Here is a 22042-nt window from a genome sequence, read left to right on the forward strand (position 1 = left end):
GTTGCTTATTTTAACAGCCCATCTATTCCGTTGATGCACAATAACTTACTATATTACTCCTTTAATACACTCAGGATGAGAGAAACATTTTAAATATCTTTTGACAGAATAGATAGTCTGTTTACATAATTTTTTTAATTTCAGAGATTTTGTACATGCGTATGTATCTGTACCTATGCACGTATGTGTATGTGGTAGATCACATCTGCAAGGTGATTTCTTTGAAATTTAAAGTGGGTCAGGCCAAAATATTTCTGAAGACTTGGGTTAGGGGGCTTGCTTCAGAGGTTTTATTTTTGTTGGAAAAAATTGTAATGATTTCTGAACTATTTGATAATGCTTGTGTGTATGTATATAAAATCTCAGTGACCATTACAGAATCACAGAATAGATGAGGTTGGAAAAGACCTCTCAAGATTTTGTAGTCCAACCCCTCTGCCTTGAGTAACGTCAGCTGGAGCAGGTTGCCCAGGATCATGTGCAGCTGGGTTCTGAATGTGGATGGAGACTCCACAACCTCTCTGTGCAATCTTCATTTTGTACTGTCAGACAGATGAAGTATCAGTGTTCACAGATACATAAGAATTTTTCTTTAGTTATTAGAGTGGTTACCAACCTATTTAAATTACTTGCTCAAAGGTAATTAATGTTTTCACCTAACCACATGGACCTAATTATGTTTGATTTATGATCTACTTCTTTCATACTCAGTGGATTCAGCTAGCTTCTAATTAGTACTTGTTAATTGCACTACCTGTGGTAGACTTTTCTGTCTAAGGATAGGGAATGAACACCTAAAGCAGCTTATCTTTTACAGGTTGTTAAATGGCAAAGGCTAAATCAGCTGGTTTATACTGATTTGGGGTGCAGGCATGAGAAACAAACTGTGTGGTGCCACTAAGTATCAAGCTCAGTTTCTTACGTGGCTACAGTTTTTGATGCGTTTGGATTTCTGGCTGTTATTTTGTGTCAGATTGGATGGTTTGTTTTATTCAGTAACAAGTGGTGAAGTTATCTTTGTGTACAGAGATCTATAATGCGTGTGCCTGTCTTGTAATCACATATAATTATCTTGCAATTATAAGGAAGAAAAAGTAACATAGCTCACTAAGTACATTGAAAAAGATTATAAAATCAAGACTGCAAGCACTGCAAAATTATTTTAAATGGTTAGAAGTTGGCATCTTCGCAATTGAGACTTTTCTTTGGAAAGATACTGTCAGCATAAATTATTTTTGCTTTTTTTTTTCCATTCTCTCCATAGAGCTGTTTCTACTGAGACAGTTTCACCTAAAGTCTGTAATCTGTTTCTGTCGAAGTGCATACAAGACCAGTACCTTCTACAGTTATTAAGAAATGCAGACAGTATCAGCACCTGGGTTGCTGCTGAAATTGTAACATGTCACACATCTAAGGTTAGTGACTGTTTTATTGCATTATTAATTATTAAACGGTTATGTGTTTGTTACTGCATATGAGTTTCTGTGTAGCAAAGCTGCAAGAAATATTCAGAAATACACCTGTTGAGTGGGCAGTTAACACTATGGTTTGTTGTCACAAGAAGCATCTTGGATGTCTTGGATGTTTTCTAGTAACAGGTGTCAAAACCTAATAATGTAAGAAATGGGTTGCCTGAGGAGAATAGATGTCAGACTTGAACAAGGACAGAAAAATAGACAACAGACTTGAACCCAGTGACAGAAAAGAGAAAAATTTGTGTTAGAACATAATGTTACTACAGTCAACAATTTTTATCACAAATTCAAAAAGAGAATGCATGTCTCCTTCTTCCTTCTCATTTAATTTCATTATGTAGGTTTACTATATATATTTAATATATCTTTTCTCTATATATAGCATATCTTAATTTTTTTTTCAGCTGCAGGTGAGCTTGTTATCAAAATTTCTTCTTATAGCAAAATGCTGCTATGAACAAAGAAATTTTGCTACTGCAATGCAAATCCTAACAGGCTTGGAAAATCTTATTGTACGACAGTTACCAGTAAGTTTGGGACTCTGTTTTGTAACTATTTTACTTAATAGTTACTTACTTGTTCCAATATGGACATTAATGTGAAAAACAAAAATATATTTTGTTTTATTGTAAGGCCTGGAAAATTTTACCTGCAAAAGTAGCTGGAATAATGGAGGAACTCAAGGCTGTTGAGGTACCGTATAAAGTCTTTAATGTAAAAATACTTCTTTGGGGTTGGCTAAAATGCAAGATCTGCTTAAATGGGTGCCTCTGCAGGATGAAAGCCATAATTATTACTTTGTATTATGAAGGAGATTTTAATTCTATTTAAAACTGTTGACTTTTGATCTGAGAGCTTTTATTAATTTTCGTCTCAGTATTTCTCAAAAATGTATCCTGTGTGACTAAAAATCAAGAAAGACATTTCAAAGCAAGCTTGGATATTAGATACACTTTTTCTGATGATTTCTGCAGGAGCTTTGTGGCTGTAATCTGTTTTGAAAAATCTTAAATGTCTATTTTATGAAAAGCATTCCCTTACTGATCTATCCAATTTTGAATCATACAGTGAAGTTCTATAATGTAATTTGGCTGTGATTTAGAACAATTAAAAATTATGTATGAAGTATGTTTTGATTAAAGTTACTTACTTTATTTCTGTACTTTAAAATATTTGCCACCAGATCAATTCATAGTGTTGTCTACATCTTCAATACCAAAAGGTAATATTCATGATGAATAATTATGCAGTGCTAAACCCGTGAAGTGGACAACTTCTTGTAAAACCTGCCCCAATACTTGACACAAGATTTATCTGTGTGCATTTTTAAACTAGGTGTTTTTAAAAAGTGACAGCTTGTGCTTGATGGAAGGAGAAAGATTCAAAACACTTCCAACAATTCCATCAGCCCATGTTTTGGCTATGCACGTCCAACAACTTGAAACTGGAGGATTCACAATGACAAATGGAGCTCACAAGTGGACTAAACTTAGGTAATTATTTTAATTGTTTATGTATGTCACCTAGCTCTATAAAATAGAATTTTGTCTCATGAGATAACGAGAGCTAATGGAACATTTCACAATTAGCAGTTTAGTTTCAGTCACTTTGACATCTAACTAAAGGGACATACACTATAGAAGAGATGCCTTTGAATTTCCTTTAAAGTTTGGGGGAGGGAGGTTGGGTTTTTTGGTTTTTAATCAGTAGCAAAACAAACTAATCTTTTTTACCATATTCTCTTTCAAGAAATATCGCAAAAGTTGTGAGCCAAGTGCATGCATTTCAAGAGAATCCTTATACATATACACCAGATTTCAAGCTGCAGTCTTACCTCAGACAAAGATAACTTGTTTTAAAGATGCAGACATTTCTGCCTTGGCAGCTGACAACTGTGCCAACTTCCATCAGATACCAGCAGAAAAACATTCTCGAAAAATTCAGGACACACTGCGCAGAATGAAGGCAACATTTCAGTAATTATTTACACTTCATCTGTTCTATTCCAAACTAGATTGTAAAGCTGGATTAAGTTTATTTCATCTCATGGACTGATTTCCAAGCAAATACTTAAGTAAAGTGACTTAAAATACTATCTCAAGTTGAAATGATTGTATTTCCTAACATGGAATTATTAAAATGCTGACTAATGAGATTTGAATCCCTGGCAGCTGGATGACAGATCAAAAGAACAAAAATAAAGATAAAAGCAAAGAAAGAGTATAGATGAAAAGGGTGATTAATTTTGTCAGTGTTCTTTAGCATAAAAATTAGCCCACAAAGATATATCTAAAAATTACTGTGGAAATAAGTTAAATTACAGCCTCTGTTGCAAAGTTGGCCTAAGAGTTCAAGTATAGTTTGTTAGATGTTGAATATATTTTATATAAACATAGTACACTTGTATCCTGTCACAGTGTGCATATAATTCAGGGACACAGATCCTCCACTATCCTTCGACTGTTGGTGTGTCTTACTTTTATGTTGTTATTGTGAAAACTATGATCGACTTAAATACTTGGCTTTTTTCTTCAAGCATTCTAAGGACCGAGAGGAGTTCCACGCTGCAATTTTTTTTTGTTTTGTTTTTACTGTCATTGAACTAACCTGTTTCCAAATGAAAGTAAGATCTGAATCTAAATATTACCACTTTGCTGCTTTGCTTCTGCCCTTATGGCCTTGTGAAAACAGTAAATGTGAAGTTGCTTTTTTTTTTTTTCTGTATTTGGCACAAGAATCACTTTGTGAACGTGTGTACTTATGTCTCTGTGCACATTTGATTATGGCTTTTGCTCCTGAGGTTGCTTTTGCAGATTGCAGTGCTCCAGCAGCATTAAATAGAAGATAACTGTGTGAAATTTGGATCTGCAACTTGTAAAACTTTGGTGCTAACCTATTTATAGAGCTTATACTTACAAGACCTTCTAAATGGCAATGAATGTGATGCTATTGCTAGAAACTTTGTTGAGCTACCCGGTTTATGCAAGGCCAAAATATAAGGCTATAAATTAGTGCAAAATAGGTATTTCTACAGAGGGAGCAAGAGTAGCTTTGGAAGGTAAGTGAGAAAGGGCAATAGAGAGCTCAAATGAGCTCTGTCCTGAAAGTGATTTGCTAGAACTATGTTTAAAAAACTGAAAATGTTTTGAGAGGTGTGAAGAGCAGATGTGAATTAACTATCTTGGCATGTTTTAGTGATGAAGGAAGATAATGGTGTAAGAAATGAGAATGTGCACATCTCTAGTATTTTGCAAATCGTGCTGTTGTATTTGACAAATGCATGTGCACATGTAAAATTGTAGATTTTTCAATGTTTAAGAGGAAAGCTTCTCCTTTTCTCTTGTCAATAACAGCAATATATACGTCACAGGCCACCTGCTTCTCACTTTTCTCAGTCAAACACAAGATATGTCCGTACTTTCCATTAAATACCTCAGTTAAATTTCATAATCATATATTAATACCAGACTAACTTTTGTACTCCTATTGGTTTAAAAACTGGAGAACTCAGTCCTCAGCAGAGTTTTCTTGTGTTTGTTCTATTTTTAAGATGATTTATTTTCTCATTTACTTATGTAGGTTTAGCATGTCATTAATTGTAGTGTTCTGACTTACCCTTACGGCCGTAAAATGTGTTGTTATTTCTCTAAAAATTGCCGAATGTGAAAACATTTAATCTTTACCTCCTATCTTTATATAATACAATGATTTAAGAATGTTAATGATAACCTTATCTTCAGACATAAATTTCACATATTTGATCTACAAGCATTTATTTTAAAGAATTGTTTTTATTAGTAGTTATTTGGTTTTTTCAATTAAAAATTACCATTCACTTAAAGCCACGCCTTGCCTTTGAAAGACAGTAAAATTTAAAGTAGCATAAGCTTTACTAATGTAAAGATCTCCACAAAACTTGCTAATCACATGACTTAATAAATTAATTTTATATAGTTGCCAATCAGACTGTTGAAGTTGCTTTTGTGGATTACTTATAATTTAGATTTTACACTCATGATAATTAGCTCATATATTTCTTACAGTTTTATCAGAATTTAAAGCACTACTACATCTAGAAAATATGTTTATTCGGTGACAATAACTGGTGCTATACAAGAATTTAAAAATCATCTCATGTCTTCTCTATAATGCTTCAGTGTATCAGACCTTATATTGCTATAAATACGTAGTATTGAGTTATGGGGTGTTTTCATCAATCAGATGTTTAAGATTTTGTATTTAGACATCACCCACAACAAGAACAAAAAAAAAAATCACTCTTTTACAAGGAAACTGGTTTGCTTTTGCTCTGAACACCGATGTATGCACATCTTATGTGACACAGATTTCAGAATAAAGTTATGTCTAGCATATAACTATACTGCTAATTTATGACTAACAAGCAGGAATGGTTGAGGCTGAAGTTTTCTCTTTCTGTGGGGAACGTCCTTTTAAAAGAAAAACACGGGACAAAACATGTCAAGAAGGCAAGTTCAGTTATATCTAGTTGGCAAAAAATTATTGGCATCAGTAATTGTATTAAATAAATGAGGGACTATGCAGTCTGTCCCCGTGTTTCCATTCCAATACCAAATTAGAATGTTTGGGAAAAAATTGAGTTTGTTCTTTAAGCCAGAATTGCCACCAGCTGTTCTAGTTCTTCTTCATGTTTTCTGCACTTCCCTCATCTTGTTTTTTATGCTGTTTATTTTTCAAACAGTGACCCTGGAATTTCCAAAATGAATTCTGCTCTTTGGGAGCCTTTCCCATTGCTCTGTGCATTGGTGCTCTTTCTATGTCCCTTTGCAGGTGTCTGTCCCCAGAATCCCTGGGGTATTCAAGCCTCCTGCAGAGAGCTGGGAACTGTGTCCTAGTTACGCTAGCTGCATTTGAAAGCAGGTTTCCATCTCCAACGCCTCCAGAAGCCTACTGGGAAATGAGGATTAGTTCAGTTGAATCCTATGAACCATTCCATAGAAGCCCAAACCAAGAAGCTTGAAATATTTCATGAATCAACACCGATTCATGATTCTAACAAATTTCTATCCTTCGAAATTTTTCACCACTTTGCTTTTATGATTTTCTACGTTCTTCCTTTATGTATTGGATCGATTTCATAGGCACTGCTGAGACTTACAACTTCTGTGAGTACTGTATGCAATTTGCAAAGGATAAAATTTTAGGAAATCTGTTTGTAAGTAACAAATTAATAAACTACAATTTGAGAGGAGGGAAGCTAACAATAATTTTTCAGTGTTAAACAATGCTTAAATACAATCCAAAGCATATCCGCATTGAATTAAAAGTTGTGTTTTATTTAGAGTTTTTCCTTTTTTCCCCCAGAAAATCTTCTTTCTCAAAGCATGCTTTGTGTTTTAAAATATATGTTGAACTTTAGAAGGAGTCTCAAAGCATTGGAAACGCAGGTTTGAACAGTATTTGAAAACTTAAGCCCCATAAATAAAGCTGAATTAGTGGTCATCTTTGGGATTTGCCTTACTAACAGCTATTCTTCTTGTATAAATATATTTTTCTTCATTGTAGTTATTAAAAATATTAATGTTATAAACGAAATAAACTTTCAGATAGTCATTTTAACTGCCCTCGCTACAGTTTGCATTATAAAAGTTTTGTATTAAGTACCAATAAAGACTAATTCGTGGTAGAAAATTCCACTGGGGTTTTTTATGTGATTTTGTACTCTGATAACTCTCTAAAATACATGTGAGAATGAACAATTCCAACTTTTCAATCTCTAGTTAAAAATTCTTGCAGCAAAAAGTTTGAGGGACCTTTTTATGTGGCTGTTTATAATCTAGCAATGAGTGACAGCAATGCTTGTCGACTAGAAACTTTGTATTGCAGAATCTTCTTCCCTCTCTTTGCAGAGAGAAGCTTTTTAGTTTCTTCTGTTGCAATGTTTGAAGAAAGCTTTTAGCTATTAAGTGAAAGTTCTTTGTGAATGGCCTGAAGTATGCCAGGACAGCTTCAGCCTGGCACTGTTTTAGTGTGCTTCACGTCATTGATGTTTCAGTGTCTCACATGTAAGTGGAATTGGCAGTTGTTTGTTCATTTTTGGTCTAATGTAAATGATGCCTTTGTAACTTGCCTGAAAGGCAGGAATTGAATATCTGTCTTGTAAATCTCTCCTGTGTCTTAGCTGTAAGATTATTTTATTTCTCTAATCCTCCCTTTTAATACTAGAGTTGGTCCTGTCATTCTGATGGTGGCATTGTGTAGGTGAAATACATACTGGTTTTAGGTACTAAAATAGATACTGTGTTTTAAACTGGTAGAACTCAATTGTCATAATGGAATTAAGAGTTTAGAGTACTGAACAATCTGAGTTGCCAGTATCAAAGAGAAATAATCTGGAAAGCTTGACTGGGCGTGAGGGAGCCTGAGAATCAGACTCATAATTAAAATCTCTGCAAATAGATGCTTATTTGTGATCATATCTCATAAAGCTCACAAAGAGTAACAGTAGTAATTTATTCACTTAAGTAACAGATACACAGTAAGATTTTTTGCAAACACGCTAGGGAAACTGGTCTAGAAAAAATTGCTAAATGGCAGATCCACCTTCATTTGGATAACCACACACTGGTTGACGGTGGCTCGTGAAAATGCAAGGTTGTGTCCAGTAAGGCTCTGAAAAGGTCTGCCTGCTTTTGATAATGCTTCATGCCTCCATGGACATGCTCTGGTTTTTGAAGATGACATAAATCTGTGGGGCTCTGCAAGCATGCTGAAGATGATGATTAAAATTTAAAAGTATATTTTCAACTTGGAGAAATAACACACAATAAAATAAGGTATCTTGCACAGAGACATATGCAAATTCCGGGATAATCAGCTGCACAAACATAGACTAGTATTACCCTTCTTTTTGTGGAAAAGAGAGGTTAAATAATAAAGTCACTTGTGCTGGGGAAATGGTATCTTGATATCCCCTCAAGGCATTTCTTAGGTCTGTATTTCTTGATGCAGGGAACTGAAAGGGCAAAAGGCTTGACAGTAAAAGGCCAAAAAAGAACAGATGACTGCTGAGATGAGTAGTAGATCCACAGACAATTAGCGACTGCTGAGATCAGTATGTAGATCCACAGACATTAGCAAGTACCTTTTCCATGAAGGTAAACTGCAGGACAAAGATGGAGAACATCTGTAAAGACCATTGATGGAATACAGAAATCCCCCAAAATTAGTTTATTTAAATAAAAGATAAGTGACCAAAGACTGAAACCTAAAGAAAGATGTGAAGAACTGCAATAGGTCATCAAACACTTAAGGTGAGATGCTGACAAATCACGGAATACCTTAGACTGTGCAATCTAAAATTGTAAGGACAATGTATTTTTGAAATACCACTGATAGGCCCTCTTTTTTGTTTGTTCAGACCAAGGCAATATTGCAGTGCACTGTGCTCACATCCCTACCCAAACCACCTACTTATCCCTCGGAAATAGTCGGACCTGCTTGGGTGTGAGCCTGGAGTGTGAACCATTTAGACGCAGCGCTGGGTGCCTAAGCTAGTGCTGGGAGCATGGGCAACAGCGCTAGACCTGCAGTACACAAAATGTTGTTGCATGTATTAGAGGGAGCAAGCACATGCAGAAAGGAAAGACAGGGGAAAGAATACTACAATGTATGTCAAAAATTTATAGAGTTGTTTTAGAATCTAAAAGCAGGCCTACATAGTTTTTTCTGTGCTTTAATTAAAAGGACTAGGTGCCAGAGTATGGGGTCTGTAACTGATCCTCAGCCAGAAAGACAGTGTGGAGACTTCATCTGTACAAACAGGCTACTATATGACATTTTTCTGTCATTAACAGAGAGAAACTAATTGAAAATCTGAAGGTGGAAAGCAATCAAGGTGAAAGTTACCACGAAACAACACAGTTCATGATTCAAAGGAAAGAAAGCAGTATAACAACAGTGGGCTTCAAAAAGCAAACTTCAATAAACTCAAGGAATGGGTACATAAGGTCCTAGGCAAGGAATTGTAAGGCAAAGAGAAGTTCAGCAGAGCTGAGAGTTTCCAAAAAGAGGTTTCTAAAACAGGCAAATATTTAAGTATAACAACAGTCTGTCCCCCATGCAAAAAGAAAGAAAACTGGACAGCTTCAGAGCAGTGTGGCTGCATTAGGGGCTCATCAATGACCTGAAAAAATCAAAAAGTAGGAACAGGAAGGCTGCATTAGCAAGCACAAATATAAAAGAACAGCACATCAGGTTAGGAACAAAACTGGACAGGCAAAATGCTATTGCCAGCAAGAGGAAAAGCAAAATAATAAAATGAATTCTTATATAATTTTCTATTATACAATAAGAGTTCTCTGCTTACCAGGAAAAGGGAATAAATACCAGATGGTGCAAAAGCCTGCAGTGCTTGCTATTTCACTATTCTCCAAACATGTGTGTCATGATCAAAGTTAACCAGAAAATAGTAACACGGGTCAGAATGGAAGACTATCAAGCTAATTTGATGTATTAGAACATTAAATTCTCATTAAATCTATTCTATAATAATAAAGAGCAATACTGAAATAATCTTGGAAAGATTATATTTTTGATTGAGGAAGAATGAGTGAGTTTCTAGAGAACCAGAAAATAATATTTCTTATCAAAAGTGGGCAAGAGCACAGGAATGAGTACAAATGCAAAGTAAAGAGAATGACTTAGGGAATCAGCCAGATGAACTCTGATACCAGAAGAGTTACTGAAAAAATGTCTAAAAATCTGCAAGCAATAGAGACTTAATTAAAAGGCTAACATGCATTTGTCCATAAAGTAATTTTTAAATAACCTAATTGTCTCCTTCATCAGGGTAACTGTCCCAATAGATAAAGCAAACAGTATGTTGTATGTTAAAGTCAGTAAACCTCTTAACAACAGATCCACCTGGCCTCATCATATGTTAGATTGCTAAGATCCAGAGATAATACTGTAAGGTGGATACACAACTAGTTAATAAATCATTTCAAAAGGTAATTATCAGTGTTCGTTAGATTGTGAAGATAATTGAGGGGGAAGTAGTAGTGTAGGACTTCCTGTATGTTACAAGTGAAAAGCAGGTGTGGATCCCTCAGGAACGAGGGACAACTCTCAGTAAGTGAAAGCTTTGGCTTTATCAAAAGCATTACCTCGGTGGAACACTCGGGTACCGATGCTAACCAAAAGGGGACCTGATGAAGTGGAGCCCTGATCGAGAGTGAAGCTCAAGGGAAAGCACCACAGGGTGAGGGGAAAAAAGAAAAAAACACTGTGCTGATTAACATATCATACATATGCAATGTCCTGTTTTGCTCATTAGTAAACTGATGTAATGCGGTGCTGTTGTGTGAATTCTGAGATCCGCAGCTGGCCTTCACCTTAGCACCCGTGCTGGGGTATGTGCAGATGCGGGGAAGGTGAACTATCCTGGCTTACCGTAACAAGGAGATAATACATGCCTGGGACTCTGCGTACTCCCATGGGGGAAGCAAACTATCCTGGGTTACTGAAACAAAGTCTTCTCACGCCCTACATCATATTATCACAGGTGGGCATAGATTCGATTGTGTCTGGGATTTTTACTAATGAAATACAGGGTGTGATGGAAAACACGCTGACACAACATACAAGATTAGAACTCACGGTAATCATGATGATGGTTTAAATCTAAGCTCTAAGTTTTAAATTTCTGAAGGTTATGTATGAAAAGAAAAATAACTGCAGAACTTCGGAAAAATTCTCTGGGGACCATAATGGATCACAAACCAAATATGAATCTATATGTACAGTTTTCAAAAGAGAAAAAAAAATAAGAAAGAACTGAGGTGTACTATAGGAGAGCCATATATGACAGAAGGTAATTATTTTGCTCTGTTTGGCACTAGTGAAGCATCAGCAGGAATACTTTACTGTTCAGATGTTGCACTTAAGATGCAAACAGGCAAAATGAAAGAGAACAGAGGATAGTATTAAAAATATGTTTGGAAAACATAAACAGAGAAACTGAAAGAATTAGACTTAAGTAGAAAAGATTAGACTGAGCAGAACTGCGTGTGTGAAATATTGCTGTGAAAAGTTATCATAGCTACAGAGTTTTCTCTGTGCTCTGTGAAGATTAAGGCAAGCAGTATTAATTTTGAAGCAAGGGTGATTCAGTTTTTACATTGGAGAGCTTCATGTGGAGCCCTGGAATAGGTTACTCACCTGTAACACATCTGTAGGATCCCCTTTCCTGTAAATCTGTAGTAACAGATCAGATAAAACTGTCTTGAGTGCCCAGGCCTACTTGGTCCTGTGTCTGAGGAGGGAGAGGGACTCAGCAGTGTTCTTCAGTCCCTCTGTGTTCTCAGTAAAGTAGATTGGACACAAATTCAAATACTTGGCCTGCAAACAAGGAATGCTATTAATTTGGTTATTAATTTCATTGTATTCCAGTCATTCTAATTTCAAGGTTTGTTTACATTTTTCCACTGATACATAGCAAAAGAGTAGATGTTGCCAGGGTGTGCATTACTTGAACTTGTAAAAAAAACGTTACAGAAGGATACTGGATTTCCATTATATACATATGCTAATGTAATGGAAAAGTGGTTTCGTTCTAAAAGCAGCAGAGGGGTAAACCCCCCACACCCCCGTGCACGTCCATGTGTTGAAGGAGGGTGGATGCAAGTCTCACCAGTCATCATAGCTGCCAAGAGCGGAGTCACCATCCCTGGAGGTATTTAAAAGATGTGTAGATGTGGCACTTAGGGACATGGTTTAGTGGTGGACTTGGTGGTGTTAGTTTTACGGTTGGACTCGATGATCTTCAAGGTCTCTTCCAACCTAAACGATTCTCTGACACTAGGATTCTATCACTGCCGCATCTGAACTTCGGCAACTTTTTACCTTCGTGCAGCAGTTTCCTGGATGTGAAGTCTTAATATAACCAGGAGATGGCACAAGAGACCGTTGCAGCCTTTTAGAGGTACATGCTGCTCTGTGAGCAAAGGTATTGTGAAAAACCATGGGCCTTCCAGGTGTCCGCCTAAAATCTGCCCGTTAGAAACAGGCAAAACCACGAAATGGCAGAGATTTTTTTTTGTATTCGGTTTTTAAAACGAACATATGTTTGCATTCAGCTGCTCCCTTTAATCTTTTAGAGAAATACATGCACACACAACTTCATAATTCTAAACCTTAGTTACTTTTCTCTAGATGAGTAATGCACTCGTTGCTGTAAAACCTGTCCAAGGAAGTAGGCTGCATTGCTTGGAGAAAACATAGATGTTGAATTACACATGACAGGAGTAGTGTTAGGCATCTTACCTAACTACATTCCTGTCCTCACCCGTTATAGCCCAACTTTTCCCTTATCAGTAAAATGAGAGAGAGGAGGTGAGGATATGTGTGTGTTGGAGTGCAGTGAAGGTCGATGGACAGAGTCATTTGTGCTCTATTGCTACAGTTCTGTGTCCTGCCAAATTTATTCTTTTCCTCAGCTAATAGTAACATTTGCAGGGTACTTGATGGAAGTGGCTGGAAGAAATAAAGTTTGAAGAAACAGTGTATAGTGAAGAATGCGGAAGAGGGGAAGAAATAACTCGAAATAGGAAATGGAGAAGAGCCTTGAAGTCAGGGGAGGGGAAAAAAAAGGTAACGTTTATTTTCATTTAATTCAAACAGACTGGTTTTGAAGCAGTACAAAGATCTGATTTATATTAGGTGTGAGTTAAGGGAAGGCAGAGTCAGTAAAATAATTTCACTGCTGGGACCAATGCATTTCAAAGCAGCATTGTATGGCATAGACCAGGATGGGCACAGAGGGTGACAGATGACCCAGGGCTGCCAGCTGTGATAGCTCATTCTCCTGCTGACTCATCATGATCAAATGCTAACTCTAAAATCAAGGGGAAACAACAACAAAAAAAATCATTCTTTAATAGCTGTAGCTGAAAGTGAAAAGTTACTTCAGGAATTATAAATGCTTTAGTCATAGTATAGCCAAATTTCTTCAGAAGGTATTTATGGAAAACAAAAAGTAAAAATAATAGAACATTTCTGATTTAATGCATGCTTAGTTTTACATGTACTAGGTTGTTAAATTTAGCTTTAGAAGTAACCATCATGAAAAAACTTATCCTTCAGCAAAACTGACACAGAAAAAGACCTTAATCTATAATCTGAAGTAAGCCCCTCTGTTAAGTTTTGAAAGATTTCAGGGTGTCTAAGTGTGTCATTTTGTGGTCTTGATCAGATTGTTAGTCTAAGTGATCTGAACAATTGCTAAAACCAGTGGGATTTATGTGAATTTACATACGCACATTATTCACTGTAGGTGCATCTCGTATATCCCTAGATAATTCATATTTTTAACACAACCCAGATCCTAGAACATATTTATTCACCTAATAATTAATGCCTATCTAGTTTGGAGAAAAAAACATTTCTAAAACCCCTTTTCGTGCTGCTTCCTTTCAACAAATAGTTTTAAAAGTCTAATTACTGGTCTAGACAGAATGAAGCTAAATACAGACTTCTGAGCAGTTTTGTTGGAGCAGTGTCCATGGAGATCTCTCTCAAGGACAGTGTGAAAGCAATGAGTGCTGAAGAAGGATTTGCATGTCTGAAACTTGGCTGATTTTCCAACTATAATAGTTTGTCTAATGAAAATTTAAAAACAATTTAAAAAAAGAAAGAATCTGCTGGTGAACCTTGGTTCTGTAACAACAATGGTACATATTTTAATGTGGTCCTGATCATATCAACTTCGACTTCTTTTTTAATAAGCCAAAATTTGGGTAAGGAACTGTTAAAACCACAACACATATAAGTGTTTTCTTTCTAAACATTTACAGGGTCTCTGTGCAGAATATATATATTTTTAAAACATTTCACCCATTCTGCTTAGCTGCTGGTAACAGTCTTATGGTAAGGAGCCATGGGAGCTCTTGGCATTTTGAGTGCTGTGTTGATTTAGATCAATTCCAAGCATGATGAAACATTTAATTTTCATTTATGCATTGTCACTCTGTTTATTCCAGGCCCTCCTGGTATTTCTGCACATACGGTCTTTTCATTCTTCATGGAAAAGTAGCTCTTATTCTGTCAAAGAGGAAAGATTGTAATAATTGATAATAAAGAGATTGGTTAGAGGCCATTTGTAATGCTTTTAAGTCCTAAAGAGTGACTTCTCAGAAATTGTTTGGATAAACTTGCCAGGGCAAAGACCATATAAATTGTATAACAGATACCAGCAGCCCTTGCTTCACTGGGCAGAACTTCACAGGAAATCTGCATGTCCACAGATGAACACACATCCTCCTGTGTGTCCTAAGCTGCCTTTTCCACTCTTTTAATTGCATCACCACCTAGCCACCCCTGAGGACCACATGTTCGCTCTGCTATAGTCTCACAGGACCCTCCACTGTACAAGAAAGGGTCACCTGCTGTTACAAAATGACAGTCCCCTCCTTTGGTCTTGTGCACCTCCACTGCAGCAAGGCCAAGTCGTGGAATTTTTCTCCAGTACTTGGGGGGAACCCAAGGTACTTGGCAGTCCTTAGTTACTCTCTCTTCAGTTTCTTCAAAGCTTCAGCAGGAAGGGAATACCTCAGAGCACAGTCCTGCCCCTCCGTGGGGCTCTGAGCTGGCTGACTAGGGCAGGGCTGGCCAGATTTTTAGACAGCTTTTTCAGTAACTCTTCTGGTATCAGAGTTCATCTGGCTGATTCCCTAAGTCATTCTCTTTACTTTCACATCTTCACTGGAAGATGTGGAGCTGCAGGGCTGTTATCCCAAAATACACCTGTTATCAACTGCCTAGTCGACATCCAAGCAGGATTAGCTAGTTCTGCAGAATTTCCTCAGCCTGAGACCAATGTTGCGTGTAGGTCTCTGCAGAGCTGCTTTGCATATAACACCATTACCTTGATCCCATCCTGCCTGTCCCAGCCAGACATCTATAAAGCCACTTCTTGGCCTCTTTGAATGCAGCTGCTCTTCACAAGAAATATAGGCGTCAGTGTCAAGTGACAAATCTTAACTCACTTTAATTCCCCTGGATGCTAAAATGTTCCCTTCTACATCACCTCCCACAGAATGGCCTGGCCTGCAGTGGCATTTGGCCTTATGATCCTCAGTTTCCTTTGGTCTTCAGGAAGCTGATGGTGCTAATTTTCATGGGGAAGGTGCTGACTCCCCAAGAGAGCAACTAGGTATTGCACAAACAACTGCATAAAGTATTGTCATTATCTTAAGTAAATGGATCTTAGGACTTCTGATAGTGGCAGTCATGTTGGTGTGTCTGAGCTCTTTGTCTTAACCTCCTTGTAGTAGCAGAGTTAAAGGTCCTATCTGTTCCTGCTTCACTCTCGGACAAATTCACGAGGACTTTAGCATAAGCAGGTTTTCACTCAACTGGTAACATCATTTGATTTTAAACATGGCATTACTGAATCACAGTTTAGCAGGAGGGTTTCAGACAAGAACCTAGTGAATAATACATAGAAACAGAAAGAAGGTAGCTTAGGAATTTTAGATAAAATTAAACAAGCAGCTGTTAAATATTGTAGCAGCCATTACACCCAGAATTCATCTGCCATCTATCCAGGATACTTCTACATTTATGCATCATGGAAATGAGATTTGGTTGAACCTTGTCACAACGTGATCAATTTGTGTCTCTGAGAGCTCAACATTTGACACCATCTTTTGGCTATGACATTTGCCTCAATAAAATGCAATTAATAAACCAGCAGTGTATAAAGATGTAATTTGCAGCTCAGGTGGTTAAAATGCCTTAAAATCTGTAAAGAAACTGTGACAGATGTATCAGTGGATGCTAAACCCGAGATTTTCTATTTTTTAGAGCACCATCGTATGTCATGTATTCTTTTTGTCCTATCCAACAGCTTGCCAAGCGCCTTTATTCATTGACATAAATACAGATGGAAAAAAATAATGTAATACAGATAGATTGTTTTATACTTTTTTAAAAAAAATGTATATAGATATATAAGTATATATGTTATATGAAGTATGTAAGTAGCATATAAGCTCATTATTTATTTTTATATGTATATATAATATATGTAGGGACTAGGAATGGAAGTAATTCTGGTCACAAGGAACATATTTCCTTGGGATGGGATCTTGCCCCATCTGTGATGCAGAATGCTGTTAAAGCAATGAGAAAGATGTAAATGAAGAAGGAAGCTTGCAGGAAAGTTACACTTCGTTTTTCTGATATTTGTGAGAATTTAGTCCTTGAGAAAGGCATTTTGCCTGACTGCAGAGGAGGCTTGACAGGATTCACTAGGCAGGCAGTGGCGCTAGTATTCCCAGTTCTGACTGGAGAGGCTGCTTCCAGGCCACATGTTAAACACAGCTAACCCGAGGGACTTGTCATTTAGTAACTCAGTGAACAGAGCAGGCTCTTGTATGTCTCCTCTCCATCTCCTGCCTCCTTGGTCTGCTCTGTGAAATACGTTGGTAATAGAATTGGCTAATGCTCAGAAGCTCTGGTATTTTGAAACATTTCCTTAGTTTTGTGGTGGGGATAATCTTCACATTTACCTAATAAAAAGACTAGTTGTGCTTGGAATGTTCGAGGTGAGAAAGGGAAAGGGATGAGGGGGGAGCAGATTTTTTTTTATAAAATAGAGGAAATTAAATCAAATCTTGTACATTTGGCCAAGTAAACTTTCTAAACTTTCCATCATTAATCAGAAAGTGCTTGGAAGGATAAATGGATGAGGTTTTAAGTAATTAGATATCAAAGACTTCCATACAGTGGGGGGAAAAAAAAAACGTCCTGCAGGGCTTTGTCCATGCTAGAGGTGTTTGTAGGCTTCTTTATGTGTATAACATGTGCAGGAGGCATTAATGCTTGAGGTTTGTTTAGACATTTTTACACTAATTCCTTCATTTTCCTCCCGGAAGCTTGTTTAGTGGGCTAAGACTGTTGCTGTAGTGCAGGCTGCAGAGTCAATCCCGACCTACACAGGCCAGAAACAAAGGGCTCCAGGAGGACTATGGTCATGCCTGGCTGTGGTAGCACTCACAGGTTCTTGGTTGGTTGTTAGCCACCTTTAAATAAAGGTGACAATAGCATTTGTATTTTTGTTGTTCAGAAACAACTAATTCTTGAACTGTGGCATCACTGGCAGAGCAGAGGAGGACTCACTATGCCAAGAGAATGAACAAGCAAGGGGAGACAGCTTAGAAGGGGCTCACAAGTCAAACTTGAACATCATTCAATTGAACAATTTTCTAGTAAGCAGAGATGGTAGGATTTAGTGATGGATGAATATAGCAACCATACTTTGAGTGGACAGGAAGTTGAAATGTAGGTTTTAGGAAAAGGTAGATGAAGAGGGTTTGAGTAAAACTTTTTACTGGATTAATATAAAGAAGAAGACAAATCTTTATAAAATTGAAGTTGGATACACTGAAAGATTTAGACATAACCTAACTAATTATGTCTTGGCTATGCCCAGTCTTGGCTCACTGGGGAAGTTCCGCTGGACTGGAGGCTGGCGGATGTTACCCCCATTTACAAAAAAGGGCGGAAGGAGGATCCGGGGAACTACAGGCCTGTCAGTCTGACCTCGGTGACGGGCAAAGTCATGGAACAGGTTATCTTGAGTGCTATTAATGAGCACATACAGGTTAACCGGGTGATCAGGCACAGTCAACATGGGTTTATGAAAGGCAGGTCTTGCCAATCAAACCTGATCACCTTCTATGACAGGGTGACCCGCCTAGTTGATGAGGGAAGGGCTGTGGATGTAGTTTTCCTAGACCTCAGTAAAGCCTTTGATACAGTTTCTCATAGTGTTCTGGTGGAGAAACTGTTAACTGCTGGCCTGGATAGGCACACCCTCCTTTGGGTTAAAAACTGGCTGGACAGCCGGGCCCAAAGAGTGGTGGTAAATGGGGCTAAATCCGGCTGGATGCCGGTCACCAGTGGGGTTCCCCAGGGCTCAGTGCTGGGTCCAGTTCTGTTTAACATCTTTATCAATGACCTGGATGAGGGAATTGAATGTACCCTCAGTAAATTTGCGGACGACACCAAGCTGGGAGGCTGTGTCGATCTGCTCGAGGGTAGGGAGGCCCTTCAGAGGGATTTGAACAGACTGGATCGTTGGGCCGAGGCCAATGGCATGAGCTTTAATAAGGCCAAGTGCAAAGTCCTTCACTTGGGGTATAAAAACCCCAAGCATCGTTATAGGCTCGGGGAAGAGTGGCTGGAGAGCTGCCTGGCAGAGAAGGACCTGGGGGTGTTGGTTGACTACCGGCTTGATATGAGCCAGCAGTGTGCCCAGGTGGCCAAAAAGGCCAATGGGATACTGGCGTGTATCAAGAATAGTGTGACCAGCAGGAGCAGGGAAGTGATCCTGCCCCTGTACTCGGCACTGGTGAGGCCGCACCTGGAATATTGTGTCCAGTTTTGGGCCCCTCGCTTTAAGAGAGATATTGAGCTCCTGGAGCGAGTCCAAAGAAGGGCGACTAAACTGGTCAAGGGGCTGGAAAATAAAACTTATGAGGAGCGGCTGAGGGAGTTGGGGCTGTTTAGCCTGGAGAAGAGGAGGCTGAGGGGAGACCTGATTACGGCCTATAAATACTTGAGAAAAGATGGTGGGGAGGTAGGGGAAGGGCTCTTTACATTAGTGATGGGTGATAGAACAAGAGGAAATGGGCATAAGCTTAGTCAGGGGAGATTCAGGTTGGATGTTAGGAAGTATTTCTTCTCTGAAAGGGTTGTCAGCCACTGGAATAGGCTGCCCAGGGAAGTGGTTGAGTCCCCATCCCTGGATGTGTTTAAGAATAGGGTGGATGATCTACTTGAGGATATGGTTTAATGGGGATTAGGGATGGTTGGACTCGATGATCTCTAAGGTCTTTTCCAACCTAGAAATCTATGAAATCTATGAAATGAAATTAAGCAGGAGGGATTCAGTCTTCAAGCCTCTACCTCACTGACAGCCTAAGACATAGAGGCATGGTTACATTACCTGTCATCTCAGAGAAAGTGAGTCCTGAGAAATCCAGCAGGAGTGGCAGAGCAACAGAGCAAGTCACAGGGTAAAAGAACAGCAGAGCACGGGGTTTGTATGCAGGTGGTAGAGGGTGAGTGGAAAGCAGAAAGCAGGAACAAGGACAGACAAATCAGGCACAGAGTCGTTATTTCTGGAGGCAGATTGAAACCAAGCAGGGGTGCGATAGGAGTTATCAGCGTTGCAGTAGTCCCACTCACAGGAGGGGAGGACGGAACGGGGAGGGAATGCGTAGTTACCCTGCAGTGAAAAACTGCCCGTGAAGTACAGAGAACCTTTTGTCAATATACTAAATGGGGCATTACTGCAGCAGCCAAGTGTTCCTGGTGTACACAAACCCCAAAGAGGTTCCCCAAAGGGTACACTTCTGAAAGACATGCATAAGGTAATAAGAGGAAAGACAGGGAGAGTAAAATAGCAGAGAAACCTGTGTGACCTACACAGTTGCAAGTGATCTGGGAGGGAAGATACGACATGAATTCTGTAACCTCAGCAAAAATCTCAGCAGACTGTTAATTCTAAGGTAACGATTGTCTTTTTCTGATTCCTTAGTCCAGAAAACATACTTTATACAAGCAGCTAGGAGCTGGCCAGTTGATACAACCGGAGAGCCTTGAGCTTTACCTTGTTCTGTTTCACAACGTTCTCCAAACCCCTCACCCTGTGCCTGGTGCTTACAACCTGATGCTGCAGTCCCAGGAGAATGCAATGAGTGAGTTTATCCACTTGCTTGCCTCAGCCCAGAGAGGAACAGGCTTGGGAAGGTCCCTTCCGACAGTGGATCATATTCTTCTTGAAAAGGGATGAAAAAGCCAGCTCTCGAGAAGGGGGGATCGGGAGCAGCAACATCCCCTCTCCTGCCAGCGTCCGGGGATGCTGGTCCCCGTGCGCTCCCCCGGGGATGCATTCCCCAGCGCCGTTTGAGGCCGCTTAGCTCTATAAATGCCATTTGCATCGGGATAGGATGTAACAAGAGCTGTAAATCACTGACGGCGGAGTGAACTCCTCCAGGGGCAGACACGGCGGAGCCGAGCCTCCGCGAGCTGTGGCAATGTGTGAACGGTATCTTTTGTTGGGGGGGAGGACTGATGGCAATTAGATGATACTTATCTGTCCCTTTGATGTGTATTTACACAAACAACGTTTTCCTCCGGGACTTGCGGTATAAAGGAGGAGCCCTGCTCCCTGACACCCACCTTCCCGGCATCTCCGAAACAAGGCAGGATGACCAAGGCCCCTTTCTCTGTGGAGTGGCTGTCCCAGAGCAGCCAGGCGCTCAAGAGCCCCGCCGAGGGCTCCCCACACCAAGCATCCTCTGAGGGCCACCGGCCCGGCTCCAGCTCCAGCCCCGGCTTGAGCGACCGGGACAAGGAGCAGTCCGGCGGGGCCGGCAGAGGCGGCAAGACCAAGGAGCGACTGGCGGTCCCACCCGCTGCAGGTAGCCGCGATTTCCGCCGCCGTCGGGGCATCCCGGTGTTTCCGCGCTGGGAGGGGGAGAACGGACGGGTCTTGTGCCGTCTCCAGGGCGCGGCTAAGGACCAACCGTGCGGTGGCTGCCTGGAGCCGAATGAGGCCGGCGGGCGGGCACCCCCGCTGTTTCCAGGCCCGGCTGACCCTTTTCTCCCTCTCCCCTGTGCCCAGGAGCAGGCGAGCGGCGGTGGGGCGCGGCGCAGCCCCCGCCGGAGGAGGGCCCCGAGTGCTCGGGCGCCGAGGAGCCCGGCGGCAGGGGCGGGCGGCGGCTGCGCACGGCCTTCAGCGCCGAGCAGATCAGCACCCTGGAGAGCTCCTTCCAGCGGCAGCAGTACCTGGGGGCGGCCGAGCGGCGCAAGCTGGCGGGCAGGATGCGGCTCTCGGAGGTGCAGGTGAGCGCGGGGGGGGCGGGCCGGGGGGCATGAGCCACCGTGTGAGCAACGGCTTGGGCATGGGCCACGGCACGGGCTGGGTGCCCTTGTGACCTCACCTCTCCTCCTTCCCCTCTCCCCGTTCCCCCAGATCAAGACCTGGTTTCAGAACCGCCGGATGAAGCTCAAGCGGCAGCTGCAGGAGCTGAGGTCGGAGCCTTTCTGCAGCCCCCCTCTCCCTTACGGACCTCAGAGCGGCGTTGGGTCCTTGCCGCTCACGTACGTGGCCCGGCCACCGCCTCTGCCCGCGCAAGGAGCTGCCTCTGGGGGCTTCACCTTGGCGGCGCTGCCGTCATCCACCCTGGACCTCGGCAGCGCCTGCAGAGCACAGCCTGTGGGCTTTTGGGCGGCCCCCTACTTCGTAGGGTACAGGGATCCCAGAGCTTTCTTGCTGGGTGTCTGACCCACTGATGAGGACTACGGCTAAAGAGGATTTGCACTAACGATAGCTGTCTGGGCTGCCCTGGTGGAGCTACGATGCAGCACTCAGCAAAATATTTTACAGAGACACGCTGGACAATTTGGATCCTTGACTTCAAGCCCCTGCATTTATAGGCAACTGTGTAAAATAGAAAAACAGTGGGACAAACGGTAATATGAATGGAATCTTCTAATAAACCTAGACTTTTTCC

General features: G+C 40.4%; 1 protein-coding gene across 1 annotated transcript; it reads left to right on the forward strand.

Annotated features, from left to right (window-relative positions):
- Positions 1 to 20733: 20733 nt before the first annotated feature.
- Positions 20734 to 21813, forward strand: VENTX (VENT homeobox). The gene is made up of 3 exons (XM_086616397.1): positions 20734 to 20947; positions 21151 to 21371; positions 21502 to 21813. The coding sequence occupies exons 1-3, from the start codon at positions 20734 to 20736 to the stop codon at positions 21811 to 21813; spliced, it is 747 nt and encodes a 248-aa protein (XP_086472523.1).
- Positions 21814 to 22042: the final 229 nt, after the last annotated feature.

Source organism: Tauraco erythrolophus, chromosome 9 (genome assembly GCF_009769465.1).
Source record: "Tauraco erythrolophus isolate bTauEry1 chromosome 9, bTauEry1.pri, whole genome shotgun sequence".
NCBI lineage: Eukaryota > Metazoa > Chordata > Aves > Musophagiformes > Musophagidae > Tauraco > Tauraco erythrolophus.